At 36.3% G+C, this 23,487-nt stretch overlaps 1 protein-coding gene across 1 annotated transcript in view; it reads right to left on the reverse strand.

Annotated features, from left to right (window-relative positions):
* Window positions 1-23,487, reverse strand: part of LOC150079133 (annulin-like) — a 289,306-nt gene that overhangs the window by 102,992 nt on the left and 162,827 nt on the right. The window contains exons 9-10 of the mRNA XM_090382437.1: window positions 6,121-6,227; window positions 1,607-1,772 (exon numbers count right to left, since the gene is read on the reverse strand). Of these exons, the coding sequence (XP_090238563.1) occupies window positions 1,607-1,772; window positions 6,121-6,227 (273 nt within the window). The remainder of the gene's footprint in view (window positions 1-1,606; window positions 1,773-6,120; window positions 6,228-23,487) is intronic.

Consider the following 23,487-nt stretch of genomic DNA (forward strand, 5'->3'; position numbering starts at 1 on the left):
TAACTATCCCTGCTAGAAAAATTTCTGTATATCATTGATAAGACACCATGAGCTACTCTTGCCGCCTGTCTGCACTGCTCAGAGAACTTCATATCTGGCTGCACAATTACCCCCAGGTCCTTTTCATTCTCTACCACTGTCAGTGTAGTACCACAGAGTTGATACGTTGCTCTGGGGTTGCTGTTTCCCATATGTAGTACTTTACATTTGTCAATGTTAAACTTCATTTGCCACCTCTCAGCCCATCTGCTCAACCTTTCCAGATCCTGTTGCAGCAGTATAGCGTCAGCAGCATCCTTAACAACCCTGCCAACCTTTGTATTGTCTGCAAACTTGGACATTAAGCTTGATATACCATCATCAATATTATTTATAAATACAGAAAAGAACAATGGACCCAACACTGAACCTTGAGGGACTCCACTAATAACATTAGTCCACGATGAGCAGTGTCCATTAATTACCACTCTCTGTCTTCTGCCACTCAACCATCCCTTTATCCATAGCAACAATTTGCCACCAATGCCACACTGCTCCAATTTGTGCAGCAGTCTTCCATGTGCAACAGTATCAAAAGCCTTTCTAAGATCCAAATATATAATATCAAAGTTATTCCCTGCATCCAATTCTTTTGTGACTACATCATCGTATCCAATCAAATTGGTCAGGCAAGACCTTCCCTTAGCAAAACCATGCTGTATCTGAGCTATAACTGAATTCTTGTCAAGATGATCCTGCAGTGCTTCTTTAACCAGTGCTTCCATTAATTTTCCTGGAACAGAAGTTAAACTCACAGGTCTATAATTACTTGTGTCAGTCTTTGATCCTCCTTTGTGAATTGGGGTTACATTTTCACATCTCCAGTCTGTGGGTACCTCCCCTGAGTCCAAGGAAGCTCTCATAATTATGGCTAATGGATTGCTTACTTCCTTTGCTACCTCCTTTAATATAACTGGATAGATCCCACCACCCCAGGTGCCTTTCTTGTATTTATCTTCAACAATTTCTCCTCCACTTTACTCTCAATTATTACAAGATCATCTGGATCACTGCCAGTGTTTACGTCATCTATGGCATTCCTCTTCCTGAATAACTCCTCATGTGTGAATGTAGATGCAAAATATTGATTTAGTTTGTTAGCTACCTGAGCAGGATCATGAACAGTTGAACCATCGATATCAAGTAGACCAATCTGATTCATCCCTTCCTTCTAGTGTTTACATAAGTAAAGAACTGCTTGCTGTTTTTCTTTGCATCCCTTGCCAAAGATTTCTCGTAATCTGCCTTCGCCTGCCTAACCTCCTTTGTAACTTGATGGTTAGGCAGGCGAAGGCAAATTACGAGAAATCTTTGTGACCTTTTGAACCAAGTGGCAGTCATATTTCATTGATATCAGATCTTTTGCCTTTCTGCCCTTCTCCTGAAAATGAGTTATCTTGGAAACACCAGAAACAAAAAAAATTAACTTTCTTTTACAGTAGTTACTACTGAAGTGGTTAAAGCCAATATATTATTAAAAGTATTCACTGAAATAACTAAAATCAGTCCCAATGAAATTTCACAGCTGCTTGCCTAATCTATTGAAAAAAGTATTTCAGATTAATACCTTGCTGTACACTTCCGTATAAGTTTTAAGGGTTTATTTGGCCCATCATATCTCCAGAACACTCTTTCAGCATTAATTTCTGCAAATATGAATGGTGTATCAAATGATTTCATAACCTCTCCCCTTTGTATTGCAGCAACACTAGCAGGACCACAGCGAAACATGCCTACAGAAAAGAAAAAGCGCAATTAATTACCAAAAATTAAACTATTAATTTTGTTCTGCCCTTCAGAAAATTTAATGTATAAAATGTTTAACTCTTTTTTCACTGATTATACTAATTATAAACACTACCATAATTACAGCAGGAATGTTTGTATTTTTCTGTTTAACTACTTTATTGATGATTATTAGTCATGCTGATGTTTTAATAAAATATCTGCCACAGCATATGACACTGTTATTTTTTTAAGACTCATTTAAGCCTCCCTTGAGTTATTAATTGCTAAAATTTATTACTCATTATTTAATTTAAAAAATCTACATATTTGTATTAGAGTTCTCATGAGTCTTAGTTAGAGGGACTTCATTTTCACCAGGCTGCAATGTTTCAGAGGCTATTATTGCATCATATATTTGTATAATGCAAATATAACTAGGATGAAAGTAAGTGCTGTACTGAAGCCTGTAAGCATATGCAGTATTTGTGTATGTACAGTAGTAGCCCATTATATCTGCTTGCTAATAATGACACTCCACTGTTTATTTTATTCATATTCAAAATTAAGATTACTATTTTCAAATCCAGATACAAAAAGGCTTCAACAAAAAATTTTAAATATAAAGATATTCCATTCTGCATTTTTAAAAGTTTTTAAATTGAGTTTAACAGAAAAAAAAAATCTAAAAATATCAGAAGATAAAATCCTTTTATTAATTTCAAAATCATATACGAGAGCTCTAAATCACAATTGTACAAGAAGGGCATAGCCTCAGCATATACACAAACAAAACTAAGTTTGCTACTGAATTCATCAATCTTGTCACTAGATCATCAGGCCATTCACTCACAGTATGTCCATTTCCACACCAATGAGACAAAAATAAGGATTAAATATCATCTTTTAAGGGCACAAAAGGTTATATTGTTGAACACTGTACTAATGACATTAAGAGTAGGAGATCTGCAGATTTATTTAACAAGTTCAATGCTAAAAAAAAAAGTAGCGAGTTAGGGTTAAATTTGAAAGTTGGTGCAATTCTGCATAGACACAATAGAAGGAAGTGTATGATGAGAGCCTTGCCAATCAATTTGGCCATGGAGAGACTGTGCAGCTCATGGGGTAGAATTTTTTTCAGTATGGCCTGTGCTTGTTAACAGGACAGACTGCTTCTACAGGGAGGGGATACACTTAAATAGAAAGGGTGCAAGAATATTTGCAGATGCTATTGAGGCGGTGTTAGGTGGGTTGGAAAACTGCTAACTTGGGGAGATTCACAGACTAAAAGGTTAATAGTAGCTGCAAGCAGAGGCGAATGTGATTCTTCCACTGCTTCTATTAGAATGAGCAGCAGGCTGGAGGGCGGGATGGGAGTTTAGGGACTGGTGAGAGTCACCATGAAACAAATAAACCATTCAAGATTTAGGCCTAAGTGCATGTCAGATAAACTAATGACATGCGTGGCAAAGAAAATTGCATTGAATGCATATAAATTATCAGGCAACACAGAAGCCTATGGTAGATATAAGCTAGGCTGTAATCAAGTCACGAAGGAGGTTAGACAAGTGAAACCAGATTAAGAAAAAATCTTTGGCAAAGGATGCAAAGAAAGCAGCAAAGTCTTCTTTACTTACGTAAACTCTAGAAGGAAGGGGATGAATCAGATCAGATCTGAACTGTATAAGACCTTGAATGGACTGAACAGGCTCAACCCATTCAAGGATAACAATCCTGCCAACCTTCATATCATATGCAAACTTGGACATTAAGCCTGATATACCTTCATCAATTTCATTAATAAACAAATTAATAAAATAATTAATAAATACAGAAAACAACACAGAACCCTGGGGACTCCACTAATAACAATAGTCCACAAAGAGCTTTATACATTTATTACCACTCTGTCTTCTTCCACTCAACCATCCCTTTATCCACAGCAGAAATTTTCCATTATTGCAATACTGTTCCAATTTGTACAGTAGTCTTCCATGTGCAGCAGTATCAAAAACTTCCCTAAAAGCCAAGTATGTGATATCAAAATTATTTTTTGCATCCAGTTCCTCTGTGACCGCATCATAGTATTCAATCAAATTGGTTGGACAAGACTTCCTTAACAAATCCATGCTGTGTCTGAACTATAATTGCCATCTTGTCTAGATGATCCTGCAGTGCTTCTTTAACTAGTCCCTCCATTAATTTCCGAAGAACAGAAGTTAAACTAACAGATCTGTAATTATTTGTATCACCCTTTGACCCTCTTTTGTGAATTGGGGTCACATTTGCACATCTCCAGTCCATAGGGCTGGAGTCCAAGATCCTCCCCTGAGTCCAAGGAAACTCTCATAATTATGGCTAAGGGTTTGCTTACTTCCTTTGCTGCCTCCTTTAATATAACTGGATAGATCCCATCCATCCCAGGTGCCTTTCTTATGTTTAACTTCAACAATTTATCCTCCACTTGGCTCTCAGTTATTACAAAATCATTTGTTTAGAAATAAAAATGATCTTATAATCTATTCATTATTTTAAATTACTTTCCTAACCTATATTAAGTTAGCTTAGTGAATTCTGCCGGACATGGCAATATCTGGGCTTGCAGTTAAAAATTGCGATGGCAGATGTTTGTATGCACAAATGATGCTGGCATGCTATTATTAGACATTGGATGATATGCACTAAAAACAGGTCAAACATGTATGCAAATATGTACTAAAATAAACTAAAATATGCACCAATATGCTAATATATTCACTATAATATTTTGCATTTATTACATATTAATTGAACCATGATTTCTTTGTATTCAGCATACTAAAGTAATAAAACAATTTATGAAAATTTTTAACACCTTTTTTAAAGGTTTTCCCTTTCAAACTCACACCTGGAATAATTTTTGTTAGAACACACAATAATATATTTCTCAAAGTGGTCTATTGTAAATTTGCATTGTTTATCATCCAAGGTAATTTTATATGCAGAGAATGAACTCTACTTCTACAGAAGTGGTATTTCAATGTGAGATTTTGAAGCCTGTACTTGAAATGGAAGTTTGTTTCCTTTCCCATTTATAAATTCATCTATTTTCCTTGATGTGTGAAATCCTGAGTTCTTTTCCAAAATATTATTGGAAAGGAAAGAATATTTTCTTCTTCTATGCCTCCAGACAGTTGAAATTTGCAATTAAACCTTTTCCATCTCTCCAAATGTGCTGCTCAAAGAAAGTCTTCACATTTCAAGTTCAGTTATACAACTAGGTAACCAGCTGAAATGGATCTGGATGAACAATAAATGCTTTCTAGCCAAAGAATCAGAAAGCATTGTCTTAGCACTACCAATACCCACTGAATGCAATACTATCCAAGAAATCAAATTATTTTATAGAATAAAAATTTTTAGCATTATAACCATGGCACTTATAACCACGTTCCCTATCTTGTGAGAATAGAATGATGTAGGGGAGGAAGATTAGGTGACATATTTCTGTAAGTTGCTATTCTCGAAGGTGCTTTGACAAAATCTTTTTTATAATAGAACAAGTTGGCTAATTTCACCAAAATTCTCCCAAATTGCCTCTGCAGCCTATGCAAGTCATGAGCTAAGTAAGTAACGTGAATCAGATTTGGATAGAAAACTTGTAAAGCAGAAGTGGCTTTTAACATATACAAAGCAGTGTCACTAACAAAAATGCAGGCTCTTTTGCTATGGGTCAATTCTGGCCATAATAACTGCAAAGGATCATCACAAAATCTTCTGTTGTAGAGTAATTCATCTTTTCGAGGGCCCTACAAGCAAGTAAATATGGGAATGATAGTTCTGCATCTAAGTATACAATGTGCAATATAGTGAGGCCACTATATTGCACATTTTATATGTGGAACATATATGTATGTTCATATATGCAGGCATTGATGCATATGTGAACAAAGTTACTAACACCAACTTATTCTTTCGTGAAGTCAAAATATAAAATTGCATTACAATGAATACTTCACTTTTTTTATATGATTTGAGGACTGAAATGAAATAAAAATGAAGAGATTAAGTAATATTAATGCAATATTTAAGCATATGTGCTAAGAAAATTTCATTTATTCATATTTGAATTTGATACGTGATTTTATTAAAGAGAAGGAAATTGTTTCTTGTATAAAACTGGAATAATCTGAAAAGAAACACGAAAACAGCAAATAATAACTAATATAGTCAGTCAAGAGGGTAAACAATGTGACTTGGGAAAAGAAGACCTACAGTTACTGGTTGAAATTTTCATTTTGAACATGCCCTTACACATTAACCAGTTTACAGTTTTTTTAATGCCCATGATCAAAAAATTACGACATTAATGCATACCATCAGATTCTTCATTGTGGGTGGGATCGATAGCCTGCCATCCACTGTAGCTTCCAGGTTCAAGATCTGGTCTCTCCATCCAAATTTCACTCCATGTATGAAAGTTCCTGAAAAAAATAACATATACACTAAACATCATACTCTGAAAGTATTTATACATCAGTACTTTCAAAAAAATAAATAAATAAAGGGGGGGAAAAAATAGATTTTTTATTTAGGAAACTGATGTGTGTGGTCCACCTTTCAGCTGGGAGCAAGAGAGAGAGAGAGAGAGAGAGAGAGAGAGAGAGAGGCAGAAAATTCCTCATGCCAAGGCCTAAAACTTCCCTAAAAAATGAGCCATTAAATGTGAACACACACACACACCCACCGACCTATCAAGTCCAGTATGTCCAATAAAGTCAAGGATTTCTGGGTTTCTATATGTCAAGTTCTATTTACAGTCTATGGTAGATGATGCTTTTCACTTCGTCTAAGAGAATAGGAGTATACATAGAATTCATTGTGTTTAGCCTTCATTGTGTTTAGGACTCCTGCTATGTTCAGATAAAGGGCTATATGGAATCTTCCATGAGGAGGAGGAGTTTAACAGTATCAAGATTGGCTTTCTGTGGTACTTGACTAAATGTCTGATGGGTTAATCTAGTTTATGGACTGGGATATTAGCAAACATCAAGGCTGCTTCTGAGTTGTTTGTTTGTATTGAGCTTTTCAAATAGATTGTCATCCAGCTTGTGTTGGTTATACAGAGAATTTAGCTCCTTTATTCTTTTTTCAGAGGGCTAGTGAGGTCCTTGTCTATTGCTTTATAGATGTCCCTATTGCAACAGAAAGCTTCCCACTTGGTCCTTGAGGTTGTCACAGATATTCTCTCACATATGCAAAACAAGCTGTACTTGTTACCTGGGAGTCTAAAACACTGATGGAACTGATATTCAGGTGACATTCAAGTCAAGTGGACCCAATTTCGGCGAAATCCCGACAGTCTGTCACAGCCAAATCCTCTGCTTGTACCTTCACGATGGTGGGGCGTTAGTAATCCTGGGTATAACCTCCATGCACAAGCACACTTTGGGTGACCACCTAGGTGTGAATCAACGTAAGCAGGGGTCGAGGTGTGGCACCCCTACCACATGGAGGAATGCCGCCCCTCTGTGTTACCAGGCAATACTAGGTGGTAGATGACTCTCATCAACCGGTGCAATACCATCACTTTGCTTACTGGAGGCTTGAAGTGGTGGAATCCATGTTTAGTCTCCAGAGCTAAGTTCCAGTCAACCCTTCCCCATCTCTTCCATCATGCAGTATGACTGATGACTTTTGAGGTTATGATGAACATCATAGCGAGATCCAATCTTCCTTACATTTCGAGGGTACAGCTCTAAAACGGTGTTTGCAGGCCAGCAGCTAGTTAGTACACTGGACTGAACCTATTGGTAACTCTTTAGGAGGCTTCCGGATCAGCTAGTGTATAATCTTGCTACCTCTACTCTACTCTGCCAGATTGTGACTGAAGGAAGTCAGAATAGTGTGTATGGGGGGGGGAGCATTGTCGAGGCCACGTTATGTCAAGGATCTGGGTATATTCTTACCATGTGTACACCATATCCAAAAATGTCATTGCTTCGTACAGTATGTCCCCGCCACCCAATTTTTCTTGCTATTGAATACACCATGAATTGTCAAACTAATAGAGTAAGCTTATCTGCAAAAAGATCTAAACCTCCCAAACACTTCCTAGTTCATTTCACAACATGGTCCCAATTCTCATCTCAATGATATCCATTTCCACTTGCAGTCTGCCAAACCCCATGTGCTTTTTCTGACAGAATCTCAGTTATCAGTTGATTCAATTACTGCTCATTTCAGTTGCCCAAATTATTCATTATATGATTCCTTTCGCTTCAAAGGTGGCATTTTGCATATGTCCATTCCGATATTCCCTGTCAGAGACTTGGTAATTTGGATTCTCCTCTTTTGGATCTTCTCTGGCTTAAAATCTCTCTACCTCATTGTGTCAAATTCATCTGTTGTCTCTACAGTTCTCCCAACTCCACTAAGGAGCTCTTTGACTTCTTCTCTTTACAACTTGACTTTCTCTAGTCCAATTTTCCTAACAGTGAGGTAATTTTCCTTAGTGATTTTAATGTTTACAACTCCAGCTGGCTTCCATTTTCTAGGCACACCGACCCAGCTGGTCGAGATGCTGAGGCTTTTCCAATTACTAATCAACTTGCACAGATTGTTCATTTACCTAAAATGAATACCAGACAATCCTAACCACACAGCCAACATGCTTTATCTTTTACTCACAAACAACCCTTCTGAGTACACCATCAAAGTGAGTGGTCCTTTAGCCACCTCAGATGACAACTTGGTGATTGTCTCTTCTCCAATGGAGCCTTTATCTCATTGCTATTCCCAACCTTGTATTGTTTGGCATTACAAGAATGCAAAATGGGATGATCTGCGAGATTTCTTTTCTTCTTTTTCTTGGTCGGATTACTGTTTCAAAACTTCTGACGTCAATGTTTTCCCAGATCGTGTCTGTGAAATTATTCTTGTAGGAATGGAATCCTTTATTCCACACTCCACTTTAAAATCTAGTCCTTTATCTAAACCTTGGTTTTCCAATAAATGTGCTCAGGCTGTTCAAGAGAACATTGCATATCGTAATTGGCTTGTTTCCAATTCTTCAGTTTCATTTTCTGCCTACACCAAAACTCACAATTGTAAAGCAGTTATTAATCAGTCCAAACTATATTTCAAACAGGCTAAGAGTAAAAACTTGCTTCTTCCCTAATGGTAGCCGAGCATTCTGGTCTCTTGTCAAAAGCTATTGGCCGCAACGTTTGCCCACCTCTGTCAAAACCAGATGGTTCTGTTGTCACTTCACCCAAGAATAAAGCTGACCTGCTAGCATCCCATTTTTCTTCCAACTCATGTATTAATGATCTTGGTAAAACACCTCCCACCATTTCCAACAGGCTCTATTCAATGCCTCCTGTGGTCTTCCGTCAAAAGGTCAGAAGGATTTTGACAAATATTTTTGCTAAGAAAGCTCCAGGTCCTGATGGTGTTTCTCCACTTGTTCTCAAAACCTGTGCTCCTGAACTTACTCCTGTTCTTTGCTGCCTTTTTTCACTTTCTTATGCCAAAGGCGTTTTTCCTTCTGCTTGGAAATTTGCTCATATCCAGCCAGTTCCTAAAAAGAATGGCAAAGCCCTCCCATCCAATTATCATCCCATTGCAATTACTTCTACTCTTTCTAAAGTAATGGAGAAATCAATTAACTGCCAACTCTTAAACTACCTAGAAACCTTCTGTCTGATCAATCATCGCCAGTATGGATTCCATCAGTGTCAATCCACTGACGATATTCTGGCTTATGTTACCCATTTATGGACAAATTCAATGGAAAAGTTTGGTGAAACACAAGCAGTTGCTCTAGACCTCTCAAAGGATTTTGATCGTGTTTGGCATAAAGGTCTTCTAAACAAGTTTCCATCTTATGGTTTGCCAACTGTTTTTTGTAGTTGTTGTTTGGTTTTTAGGAGCATTAGCAACTAAGGCCATATTGCTCCGGTGATATGTGGTGGTCATTCCCCTGACCTTTACACATCCTCCTTATTTGGTGATCACGGACTCGAACCCTGGTCTAATCAAGAAGCGTGTGCTACGCACTGCTGCTCCTGGCGATGGAGGCACCTTTTAATTTAATTTTAATTAAAATAAAATGAAAGCAGCAATTAAATTATCTATATTTCTATTCTTCATAAATTTGTTTACAGTAATCTCTCCTAAACTGCAGGTTTTAGATAATGTGGTTTTATATTTGTATACCAAAGTTTTACAATGTGATTTTTTTTTTACATCGCTACATGGTTCGGTCCACTCTCCTTAAAAGGATATGACAATTATTGCTCACGTCCCATTGATCATGAAGGTGGGTCTGGTGGGTTACTAATATAGAGAGAAAGAGAGATGATTTGTGACCTGTGCAGAAGCAATTCAGAGTACGGTATTGTGCGGAGAATTTAGAGCTTTATGGAAGGGATCCTAAAACTTTCATCTCTAGAATTGTTATTGGTGATGAAACATGGGTTCATCACTGGGATCCTGAGACCAAGCAAGAATTAATGCAATGGAAGCACAAGGGTTCTCTCCTACCCAAAACATTTCAGACAGACTTCAGTTGGCAAGATAATGGCCACCATTTTTTAGGATGCTGAAGGAATTTTGTACATTCACTACTTGGAACTAGGGATTGTCTTTTTCCTGGATTTCGGTAATCCCGGGATCCGGGGATAAAAATGTTCTTTTCCCGGGATCTCGGGATTATTGTAGGTGGAATTAAAACTGAAAATTTCACAGCATTTTATTTATTCACATATATATATTGACCCCGGGGACACATGCTCTGTACTGTACCCCGCAACACAGCATTAATTCTAAACATACACATATAACACACACAATACAGGGCAAAACAGCATATAATGCTTCCTACTTTGATAAATATGGGATCCACAACCTTAAGTTCAATACTTGTAAAAATAAACTATGTTTAACCTGTCCTTGTATGCACCCACTGCACCAGACACATGATAATACAAAACCTACTTTTTGTAAAGCCATTAATGTCATTTACCTTATAACCTGCAATACCTGCAACATAAAATACGTTGGACAAACTAGTAATAGACTACACCTGAGATTAAATCAACACAGATCAGACATCAATAATTACCAGAATAGGAAATCTAATAATATAGAACAAGAAGTAGAATACTTACATTTTCAATCTCACTGCTTCAGGAATATTTATATATCTATACTAGCACATATTGATAATGCCAATATTAGAACCAAACAAGAAGAGTTATTTATGTTAAAATTAAAAACCTTGTACCCATATGGTTTAAACAATAAATTCAACCATAAAATTATTACCAACAACCTGACAGACTGCTGCATATATAACAAATTTAGTATTGTTAAATACCATAATAACCCACGCAAACGTTCCAAAAAATCTAAAAATAACATCATACATAAGCCTACTTTAGGTAACTTTGAGGCTACTCTTATAGACTGGGATAAAAACATTATAGATGTACATAACATACATAACTTACTCTTCAGCACCAAACACAGTGTACTGAAAGCACTGCACAAGTTTATAGGTACTTTCAACTTTAAGTCCAAACATTTGTTTCACTTATTAAACGACATTTGTAAATACAATCTAAAAAACCTGAGTACCAAAACAGGCATTAATGATTCTGTCATAATCGTAAATTTCAACAGGCAATTTATGGACAATGTAAATATCAATAAACTCATAAACCAGCATAACCATCTGCTTCCTAATAACAGCCATAGTTATATAAAAGTCAGATACAAATATAAGAAACCATTTGGATTATTAGCATGCAACTACAAATCGGTAGCTACCAATTTAATATCTCAGAATACATACACCAACAACTGCATATGCAAGCTCAATGGCATGCAGCAATATATTAATCCCGACTATGGACACATCATTACTGGTAATTTAAATATAGTTGCAGACCCTATACTCAGATATATATTATCACAAGGTTACAAATTCAGACCTTGCACAAGAATAAATATTACCACTTTAAACAAACAGCTTTACCAAGACCTGTTAAACTACTGCTTTCAGCAAGCTTACAAAAATAACACACCCATAGAGGCATACCACATGTGGATCAGCCATACTTACACCCTGCTAAAGCATAAGTTAGCTATGTCCAGTTCAAATATATATAATCAGAATAAATATTACAACCTGGCTATATTAAAGCATAAACTACAAGAAATACACAGAGACCTCATCATCACACCTATAGATAAAGCAGCTAACAATTATGCGTTTATTTGCAAATCCTTCTATGCACAAACCTTAACCACTGAACTGAACTCAAGTAAAACTTACAAGCCTATATCCAGTAACTGCAATACTATTACCAAAAAACTCATAGCCTTCAATAAAAAACTAAAGCTTAACATGAACAACTACAGCTTACCTTACATATACTTTATTCCTAAATTTCACAAACAACCTATAGGTTTCAGATTCATAACCTCCTGCAAAAATAGCTATGTGCACAAACCGGGAAAAATGCTTGAACATCTACTGCAGCCACTGCTAAATAACTTACATAACAGCAAAATCATAGGTAACAACCTACCCGTACTAAAATTTTTACAGAATAATAAAGTCAATAACATTCAAACTTTTGACTTCCACAGTCTATTTACTAGTATTGATCAAACAAATCTAAAATCAGTACTCATAGACATTTATAATAAACACAAAGATAGTATAACCTGCAATTTTCATCACTGGAACAACTTACTGAACCTGTGTATTTCTAATAATTTTATATACGATGGCAATACCATATATCGGCAAACTACAGGAACACCTATGGGCAGCCCAGCCTCATGTATAATAGCCAACTTATACCTATATTCGTCAGAAACAGCTTTTCCACAGGACCTAATATTATACAGATATATCGATGATCTCATTGTGATCAACTGCCCGAACTTCATCATGGAGCATGGACACCTGTACCCTGCAGAACTTATATTGGAAAAAACAAACTTTTCGGATACGGCAGCCCATTTCTTGGATCTGGACATCTATGTAACTAATGATATAGCCTCTATTAACCTGTACAACAAACGTGAAGCCTTCAATTTCAACATAGTCAGCCTTACACATTGGAATTCCAACATATCCAAAAGAATTCATGCCAACGTTATTTTAGCGCAATGCATTCGGATAGCTACCATCTGCAGCAATATAGAAACTACAATCTATAACATCAGGATATTAAATAACAAACTTTTGAACAACCTCTTTCCAAAAGCTTATTTACGCCATCACATCAGTAATGCCCTCAACATATTGAGGTATAATAAAATAAAGGATATCAATATCAACAGTGTTATTGACATATAATTATCCCTATTAACATCAAGTATGTATATAGTGTATATACAATACACGAGGCCTCTGTGGTGTCTTACAGTCTGAAAAACTCGTACCCACCAATTGGCCTAACTACGTGTATTTAAATTGTAATTATATTTTAATATTTATCTCATAATTATGTTCTACTGATCTTCATTTACTTTACATAACTGACTATAAATACATGATGCACAGACTCCCAGACATTCGTTCAGGGTCCTATCTATAGGAACGGGCTAGCAACCCCGAACTACCCGAGCACCACTACAAATTCTCTACCTCAATCATCTTTCCACTTTACTAACTTCTACCTTTTTATGCCTTGTGCGCCATTAGTTTACCGACCGCTATATCAAGGCTCTATTTTTCTATCTTTACCCATACTATTTTTCGCCTTAAACAAAGTTTAGCTTCCCTCAACAGCTACTTTGTCAGTTATCATATTTCTTACCTATCCTGGGCAGTTTGGACATCATGTATTTAACCTAGCGCATCTCACCGCCCACTTATTTACATACACCAAAATTTGTATACGCCAGGTGACGCTAGCGTACCCGCACATATATACTAGTATATCACACTGACGCACGCTTTTCGGTCAGTCCTGCCAACAGCGGTAAGTTAGTCTTTCGATTACCACTTAACGGTCGTCGTGCATTCTCTTTGTTCTCAAATTTCTTTTGGATGTACTTACTTCTGTAAGGTCATCCATGGTCTGTATGCATTTCCTTAATTTTAACTTATTATATTTATCTAAATTAGTATACTATATGGCCGTTTACACGTGTCTTTGGCATACAGATCATGTCGGAAACAGAAGTAAGAACATTGCTATATTTTTTCATAATTTTAGTGGATGACCTCCGATGAAGACACAAAAATTGTGAAAAGACTTGGCAATGTATTTCCTCCTTGGTCGTTTGTTCAAAATTTCTCTTGGTACATATTTTTTCAATTATTACCCTTGCTTTAAAATTCCCCCCCCCTCCACCTACTTCGTTCACATAGCATTTCGCTACCAGGGTACACTGTACTTTCTTTGCCTCCAACTTTTTGCATATATATTATATTCTACACTAAATTAATTTGCTCATTTTATATACCTTATGACTGTAGGGTACTTTTTGCGATTGCAGTGTCCCTGAGCCATAACTTATTCTATTATAAAATTGTCTTATCTCTATCTACTTTCCAACATCTTTTTCTATTACTTTATTATTATTATATATATATAATTATATATATATATAAAAACTACAAATTGAAACAAATTCAAAACTTACTTTTCAGAGACTTAACATGTTCTTTTTAAACCTTGACAGACTAGTGACTACATTGTTAAACAAAAATTTATTTCACTTTAGTTTATTTTGAAACTGATTTGGCAATTGACATGTAATATGAACTTAAGAAACACAGGCAATTTACACTGTTATCACTGAGTTTAGTTCTAAGTTTGGTTATAAATAGTCCTGCAGCCGAAAAGGACCTTTCAGCTTCTACACTTGTTCGTGGTATGGATTCGAGAGTGTCCATTAATTTTAATACATTTGTTGTTTTTTCACCAGTTGCCTCAAAGATTTCGAATTCCTTGGATATATTCTTTGCAAGTGATTGACCTTCAGCTTCATGTTGAGAGTCTTTAGAAACACATTCAGTTTGTTTTTTGATTTGATGCGCCAATTTCTCACAAAGCATCTGCTGTCTTTCGCTCTCACTGTCACACTCTTTCTCGGAGTCGGAATGTGACGAATCAGATTGCGATGATTCAGAAGAGGAAAACCCAAGACGAGTTATTATTCGTTTTGCTGTAACCAACAAGGCTGACTTGCTTGGAAATGGTTGCAACTCGGTTTCTACTATTTTTCTATTTCTTTTATAATACGTTTTTCCAGTTTTTACATATATGTACTTCAATAATCCAACCAAAGCTTTTTGCCTTCTCTCGTTTATCCTTAAAATTAGTGCTTCCTGAACTTTTCTCAAAAAGATAGAATTTTGCTCAGAAAGTTCTTGTATGATGAAAGAAAAAACTCCCTCTGCAGTAAGAAGTGTCGCATCACGACTGCAGAGGTTTTGCGATCCGATTTTGACAGGTTTCAACGCACGCACATGGTCATTAAGAGCTGTGTACTCTGCTTCACATATTGGATTTTTCATGTTATAGTCAATCATTGTTTTTTCAATTTGTGATTTTAACTGTAAGAATCGTTCTAATGTGGCTACAAAACTGTTCCATCTAGTTTTAGAATTGAGTATTAGGCTTAAATTTTCTTGCTTGAATGAAGATTTAACATTCTGAAGAGTATCATTTTTCAAGGGAGACTTTCGAACCATTCGCACAATTGTTCTAACTTTATTAATGATATTAGCTATGTTTAATGCACCGAAGAATAGGTCATCTCTGAAATCACATTTTTGTTCCTTATCAGGATTGTTTTCGAAGCTTAGATTTGAATTGTAATTTTCCGTTTCATCCTCTTCTAAATCTTCCTTGCTGTCTTCAGTTGTTTCTACCTCAATTACACCTTCCGAATCATTCCGTCTCTTGTACAGAACACCGCATATTGCAAGGTGTATACCGTGGGCATAGCAAAGCTGATGTTCATTATCTATAAACTGCGCGGATTTCACCATAACACTCGCCCCATCCGTTACGCACCCAACTATATGATGCTCTATTGATAATTTAAACTCCAATAACTTCTGTTTTACTTCTTCAACCATTTCTTTGGCGTTTATTTCTACCATTAATAGCAATCATTCCTAGATTCCAAAATTTGTCTTTATTTGGATGAACATTGATATTTAAATAACGTTTGTTTTTAAGAGACGAATATTCGTCTAGAGAAAGGCTGAATCTCTTATAATTTTTTAATGGTTGTTCAATTTCTTTTATTATATTTTCTTTTATAATATTATACTATTTATACACTAATTGCATAACATGATTAGGATTTTTAGGAAGAAGCAAAACTTTTTCACTGAATGCTTGCTGAATAAATTCACTTTTCCATATGGCACTGATAGGAAATCCATCTACAGCTACAAGCTTTCTTCTTTTGTGTCTTTCTTTAAAAAACTAAACAATGTTGGCTGAGAATGAACACTTTTTAAACATTTCCAAGAGCTTTCTACAGATTCATCCCCTGCAGAACGTTTGAGGTTACAATCATTTGCCGACGCAGGCTTCTCAATAGAATGTTTAGTTTTTAAATGCCGAAGCAAGCCACTTGTCGAAAAACAACCTCTACATTTCAGTATTGTACCACAATGACTACACTTTGCTTCTTCATTATTATTACATTTAATGAAGTACTGCCAGATGAATGTTTTTGATCTCTCCATTGTCACAAAATCGTAAAACAATAAAATATATATAAAGCAGCTTAACTGCAAGAGGATCTTTCTAGGACAAATGACATGTGTAATCGAGAAGAGTCGAGACTAGAGAAATGAAGACGATGACATTACAGAGATATGTAAGAAAGTGCTGGCCTTTCGCTTTCTGCTTTATATATACAGTAAACCCTCGCGGTATCTGTATTTGCGGTTTCGCGATCGCTGATTTAATATAAAATGAAACCTAAAAAAATGTGAATTTTAAAGCGCCGTGAATATTATCCGCCATAAAAAAACAGGGGCGTGGCTAAAATTATCTTTCCTGGCCAAAACAGCGCTCAGTGGGTGGGGGGAGAGGGGTGACAAAATTGTGAGCGTGGATGTTTTTCGCTAATCCTTGTTCAGTATGTGTTATGCGCTTGTAATGGAAGTTTTCATCATTTGCTTTTAATTTATATGCTTATAAATTGAATAAATTTATAAATTTATTAGTTTATAAATTGATATGCTTACAAAAGTGATAAATCTACCGTGTTGCAGTGAAAAACATACTTTTTCGAATGTGTTAACGGACGAAAGTGACTTTATTGTGGACAAGTTCTTTCTAACCTATACAAAATTATGGCTACGAATAACAAGAGAAATGTGAATATATCAAAGAAGGTGATGACATTAGCGAATAAAATTGAGTTATTAGACAAAATTTCTAATTGTGAAAGTGTCTCCTCTGTGGCAAAACATTATAAAATCAATGAGTCAACGGTACGATCAATCAAAAAATTGGAAGAAAAAATCCGCCATAGTGTCCGTGAAAACGCGCTAATTGCTTCAAAAATTTGCTCTGAAACTCGTGATGTTAAATTAGAAAAAAATGGAAAAGGCTTTAAATCTGTGGATAGAAGACCGATCTCAAAATAAAATTCCGTTAAGTTCACTCATCATTCGTGAAAAGGCAAAACTCCTTTATCAACACTTTAGCGCAACTGGTGATAGCACTGGCAGGATAAGTTTTTTTTTTTTTTTTTTCTAGCAAAGACACTGGTTTGAAAGATTTGTTCGAAATTTCTAATAAATATTACATTTAATATTAAATTTTTCTTATTTTCATTTCGATGCCATATGCTTGCATTTCACTATGTACTGTCTATGTACATAGTCATATTACAAAGGTACATATAATACATACATAGACAAAATTTTAGACTAGTTTTTCTTATATATTTCATACTTTGGAATGGAACCCCTTTATTACTATGGAAGTCATAACTCAGTATTCGCATTTTCGGTATTCGCGGCATTTCTCAGGAACATAACCCCCGCGAATAGAGGGGGTTTACTGTATATATTGCAAATGTAATGTATGAAAATAAATATTTTTCTAAATTAAAATAGTACACATCTTTATTGCTGACGATATCTCAAATTATGAAGAAACTATTTATCTTACCAGCGCACGATGATCGCATATACATATATATATATATATATATTTATAATGTGTGTGTAAGACTGTTAGTATTGATTATTAAAGTTAGCAATTCAGACCGGGAAATCCCGGGATAAAGAAATTTTCCCGGGATAAATCCCGCAGCAAAAATCAACCGCGATCCCGGGAAGCAATCCCTACTTGGAACACAGATGGTCACTGGGGAATCATATGTATCCCTACTGTACAACCTAAGAAATGTCATAAAGGAAAATTGCTGTGGAAAACTTTCCAGAGATTTGCCGCTTCTTCTAGACAATGCACAAGTCACATGCTGTTGCTGCTGCTTTGAGAGACTGACTTTACAGAACTTACCCATCCACCTTACAGTTCGGATCTGGCCCCAGTGACTATTTTCTGTTTTGACAGCTCAAGAAAAACTTATGTGGACATTGCTTTGCTAATGAAATGATGTCTGCCATTTCCACATTCTTTGATGGATAGGGCAAAAAATTTTATTTGTCTGGTATTGCCAACAAATGGTACAAGTGTATTGAAATTCGGGTGAGTGACACTGAAAAATAAAAACAGATTTTTGCCTCTATCTCATTTCCTTCATAGGTAGGGAGATAATTTATTGAATACCCCTCATATTGTGCAGTCAGATATGAAGTTTTCTGAGCAGTGCAGACAGGCGGCCAGAGTAGATCATGAGGACTTGTCAATGGTATACAGGAATTTTGCGAGCAGGGATAAGGAGGTGATTATCCCTTTGTATAAGGCAATGGTCAGGCCACACCTTGAGTACTTCATACAGGTCTTGAAGCCTTTAGGAAGGGTGTAGAGTTGCTAGAACGAGTACAGAGAAGGACAATAAGACTGTGAAGGGAACAAAGAAGGGTGCTCTTATGAAGAAAGGCTTAAGTTCTGCAAATTGCAGCTTCTGGAAACTAAGCACCTGCGAGGGGGGATCTGATTGAGGTATATATAAGGCCGTGAATGGATTGAGCATGCTCAATGCTGATGGGATTCATCCTCTTGCTCAGATTACAAACCTGAGGGGGCATAGATTCAAACTGAGGAAAGACAGTTGTAGAATTTATGTGCAGAAGTTTGTGCCTTTAGCCAGCAAGTAGTTGATTGCTGGAACAAACTTCCATCTGTTGTTGTGGAAGTTGGTAGCTTAAATAAATTCAAGGCAGAACTAGACAAATATTTGGAATGAATGGAGTGAAATGGGAAGGTTTTTTTTTTTTTTTTGGCTGATGCTGTATAAGCTTGCTTTCTTGAGCCTCTACCAATGCTAATGTCCTCCTGTTTTAAATAATTTGTCTGTAGTGATCTGGTTCGAAATTATCTCTGCTGGTTTCTTTCAGCTTTACTTGCTCATTTCCTTATATTCCAAAATGACTTGGGATCCAGCAAAATCTGATGTTACGACCTTTATCTGGAACTTTGGAATCTATGATACCCCATTAGAGATAACAGTTTAGTGATGGCTGCCATCAGGGAGCTGATGATATTGGATAGTACCATCGTGAAAAGTGATAGTACCATTAGTCACCTGTGCTTTTTCACATTTAAGCATGATAATTTCTCCCCCAGCTCTGAACACAAATTTGCTTAATACTGAATAATTGTTAGCTTAACTAGTAGTAAGGTGTACTTTCCAACAAGTTGGTGCTAGAATATTGCATTACACAAGAAGCAATGCAATATTTACTACCCTTAGTATTGTACTACTTCGAATGGTACTTTTCTATTAATAAGGAAACAGTTCATTAATTAACTAAATAAGTAGTTAATTAATTAAATAAGTAGTGCACTAATTTCTTTTCAAATACACAACTAAGGTTGGTAAGCCCAGAATAAGAAAATGACATATGTCCAGTGGAAAAAAAGGCCCCTTGATCTGATAATGTTCTGCACATTATATGCAAAACTTTTAATGTTCTGCTGCTTATATATTCAACCATCAAAAGGTAATCAATCTATATTATTACTGCTTGTCGTAATCTTCTTATGCAATACAGTGATTACGCAAATAATATATTTTATAGAAACAAAATCAAATATCACTATTGTCTATGAAACAGTATTGATATTTGGCTGATATTCATAAACATCATAGTATCTCTATGAGTGGGCATGGTTTATAAATAAAAGTGCAAAAGCCCAATGAACAGGAATTACCATAAGCCCTCTTTTTCCCTCATATATGTAAAATATATTAGATAGAGAATCCACTAGTAAAACAAAGTTGATCTTTTACTTTAATTCCTTACTGACTAATCTCTTACTCAGTGGCGTAGCTACCATGTAGGCAGGCAAGGCAATTGCCTCCAGGCCCGGCGTCTTTGGCTGTCTCCTGTTTTTGCAATTTTCATTAATTAAGTAGGGGCCCGAACATGATCTTTGCCTCCGGGCCCGAAAAAGGGTAGCTACGCTAGTGCCCCTACTGAAAATAATCCATGCTGTAAAACAATTTTTAAAAATAATTAAATTAAATTATTCACTTATAAGAAACACACACACACACACACACACACACACACACACACACACACACACACACACACACACACACACACACTGTTTCCTGATTTTAAAATAAATACAGTAACTATACTGTACTGTCTCCTTTCAGACTAAAGTACATGCAGACTGCAATTAGAATCTATGAAAAGATTAAAATACATACAGACTAATTAGAATCCATGAAAAGAAAAATGATACTGTACACTTAAAGTCTTTACAGAAAAAAATGTTGAGTCACTTTGGTGTGAAATGCTGGAGGTCACACCAAATACACTGGGAAATCAAAATTGAGAGTAGGAGTGTGTTATAGGCCTACTGACTCTGATCAGTACAATGAACAACTTTACAGAGAAATAGTGGTCCAGTAAATCACATTGTCTTATATTGTGGGATTTTAACTTCACAGATAGAGACAGGAACATGTGGGTTGGTCAGTCGCACACTAGCAAGACTTTGTGGATTTACTTAATGATTGTTTTATACAGAGCAATTTCAAGAGGCTACCAGAGGGAATGATACTCTTGATCTGATTATCAGCAGAGATTATTCAGCATTAAGAATCTGCAGATAAAGGAACCACTAGGTGGCAGTGATCACAGTGTACTGTTATGGGATTTACTCAAAGATGTAACTACCATCAGGGGTAAACGGAAGGGTTTTTGCTTTCATAAAGGTGCCTACAGTGATTTCAGACAGTTTTTAAATTTATAGAGTGGGACCAACTGATAATGTACCAACAGCAAATTCTAAATGGGAAGCATTCAAGAAATTAATCTTTGAAGTTACTAGGCTTTTCATACCAACTAAGAAATACCATTCAAGGTTTCAGCCTAAATGGATGTCAGATTAACTAACAAGACTCGTGGCAGAGAAGAAAAATGCATGGGATGCATATGAATTATCAAGAGACACAGATGCCTATGATAGATATAAGATAGTCTGTAATTAAGTCACAATGGAGGTTACACAGATTATGAGAAATCTTTGGCAAAGGATGCAAAGAAAAACAGCAAAGACTTCTTTACTTACATAAACTCTAGAAGTAAGGGGATGAATCAGATTGGTCCACTTGATATCGAGGGTTCGACTGTTGATGATCCTACTCAGATATATGACAAACTAAATGAGTGTTTTGCATCTACATTCACACACGAGGAATTCTACATGGAAGTGGAGGACAGAAGCTTATTAAACTCTAAGAGGAAGCTAACTGAATTTGTAATAACCGAGAGCCAAGTGGAGGTGAAATTGTTGAAGTTAAACATAAGAAAGGCACTTGGGGCAGATGGGATCTATCCAGCTATATTAAGGGAGCCAGCAAAGGAAGTAAGCAAACCCTTAGCCATGATTATGAGGACATCCTTGGACTGTGGGGAGGTCCCCACTGACTGGAGATGTGAAAATGTATCCCCAATGCACATAGGGGTATCGAAAGGTGACACGAGTAATTACAGACCTGTTAGTTTAACTTCTGTTCCGGGAAAAATAATGGAGTCACTGGTTAAAGAAGCACTGCATCAACACAAGACTGCAGTAATACTTCAGACACATAATGGTTTTGTTAAGGGAAAGTCATGTCTGACCAATTTGATTGGATGCTATAATGTAGTCACAAAGGTACTGGATGCAAAAAAATTTTGACGTCATATACTTGGATTTTAGGAAAGCTTTTGATACTGTTGCACATGGAAGGCTACTGTAAAAGTCAGAGTAGTAGGTATTAAAAGGCATGTTGCTTCTATGGATAAAGGGATGGTTGAGTGTAAAAAGATAGAGTGGTAATCAATGGACACTGCTTTTCGTGGACTAATGTTATTAGTGGAGTCCCCTAGGGTTCACTGTTGGGCCCATCATTGTGTTCTGTATTTATTAATGATATTGATGAAGGTATATCAGACTTAATGTCTAAGTTTGCAGATGAGGTTGTCAGGGTTGTTATTGACACTAATGACAGTACGCTACTGTAACAGAATCTAGAGAAATTGAGCAGATGGGCTGAGAGGTGATAACTGAAGTTAAACATTGACAAATGAAAAGTACTGCATGTGGGTAACCCCAGAGTAACATACCAACCAGTGTAGTGCTACACTCAGGATGGTGGAGAATGATAAAGACTTGGGGGGTAATTGTGCAGTCAGATATGAAGTTTTCTGAGCAGTAAAGACAGGTTGTAAGAGTAGCTCATGGAGTCTTTTCAATTATATACAGGAATTTTGCTAGTAGGAATAAGGAGGTGAGTAACTTCTCGTACAACACAATGGTCAAGCCACACCTTGAGTACTGAATACAGGTCTGGAGGCTTCAATTTTAGGAAAGTTGTAGAGCAGCTGGAACGAGTTCAGTGAAGAGCAACGAGATTAGTGAGTGAAACAAATTGTTGCTCTTACCAAGAAAGGCTTATGTTCTGCAAATTGCAGTGTCTGGAGACTATGTACCTGTGAGGTGATCTGATTGAGGTGTATAAGGTATTGCCCGTCACCACCAAATACGGAGGATGCGGAAAGGTCAGGGAATGACCACCGCATAATTCCCGGAACAATATGGCCTTAGTTGCTAATGCTCCTAAAAACCAAAAAACAAACAAAGAGTATAAGGTATTGAATAGTTTCAAGCTTAATGCTGATGGGATTTTTTCTCTTGCTCAGATTACACATCTGAGGGGCATAAATTGAAATGAAGGAAAGACAGTTGTAGAATAGATGTGTGGAAATTTGCCTTTAGCCACCAGGTGGTTGATTGCCGAAACAAACTTCCATCTGTCGTTGAGGAAGCTGACAGCTTAAATAAATTCAGGGCAGAACTTGAAACTTTTGGAGTGAATCAATGGGTGAAATGTAGTTTTTTTTTTTTTTTTTTGGCTGATGCAGTATAAGCCTGCTTTCTTGAATCATATGCCTCTACTAATGCTTATGCTAATTTGCAGTGTCTCTAAACTAAGCATCTGTGAGAAGATCTGAATGAGGTGTTTAAGGCTTTGAATGGATTGAATAAACACTCTATGATGATGGGATTCTTCCTCTTGTTCAGACTATGCACATGAGGGGAGCAT

The sequence above is a fragment of the Mastigoproctus giganteus genome, chromosome 10 (genome assembly GCF_048544385.1).
Source record: "Mastigoproctus giganteus isolate SK-2022 chromosome 10, ASM4854438v1, whole genome shotgun sequence".
Lineage (NCBI taxonomy): Eukaryota > Metazoa > Arthropoda > Arachnida > Uropygi > Thelyphonidae > Mastigoproctus > Mastigoproctus giganteus.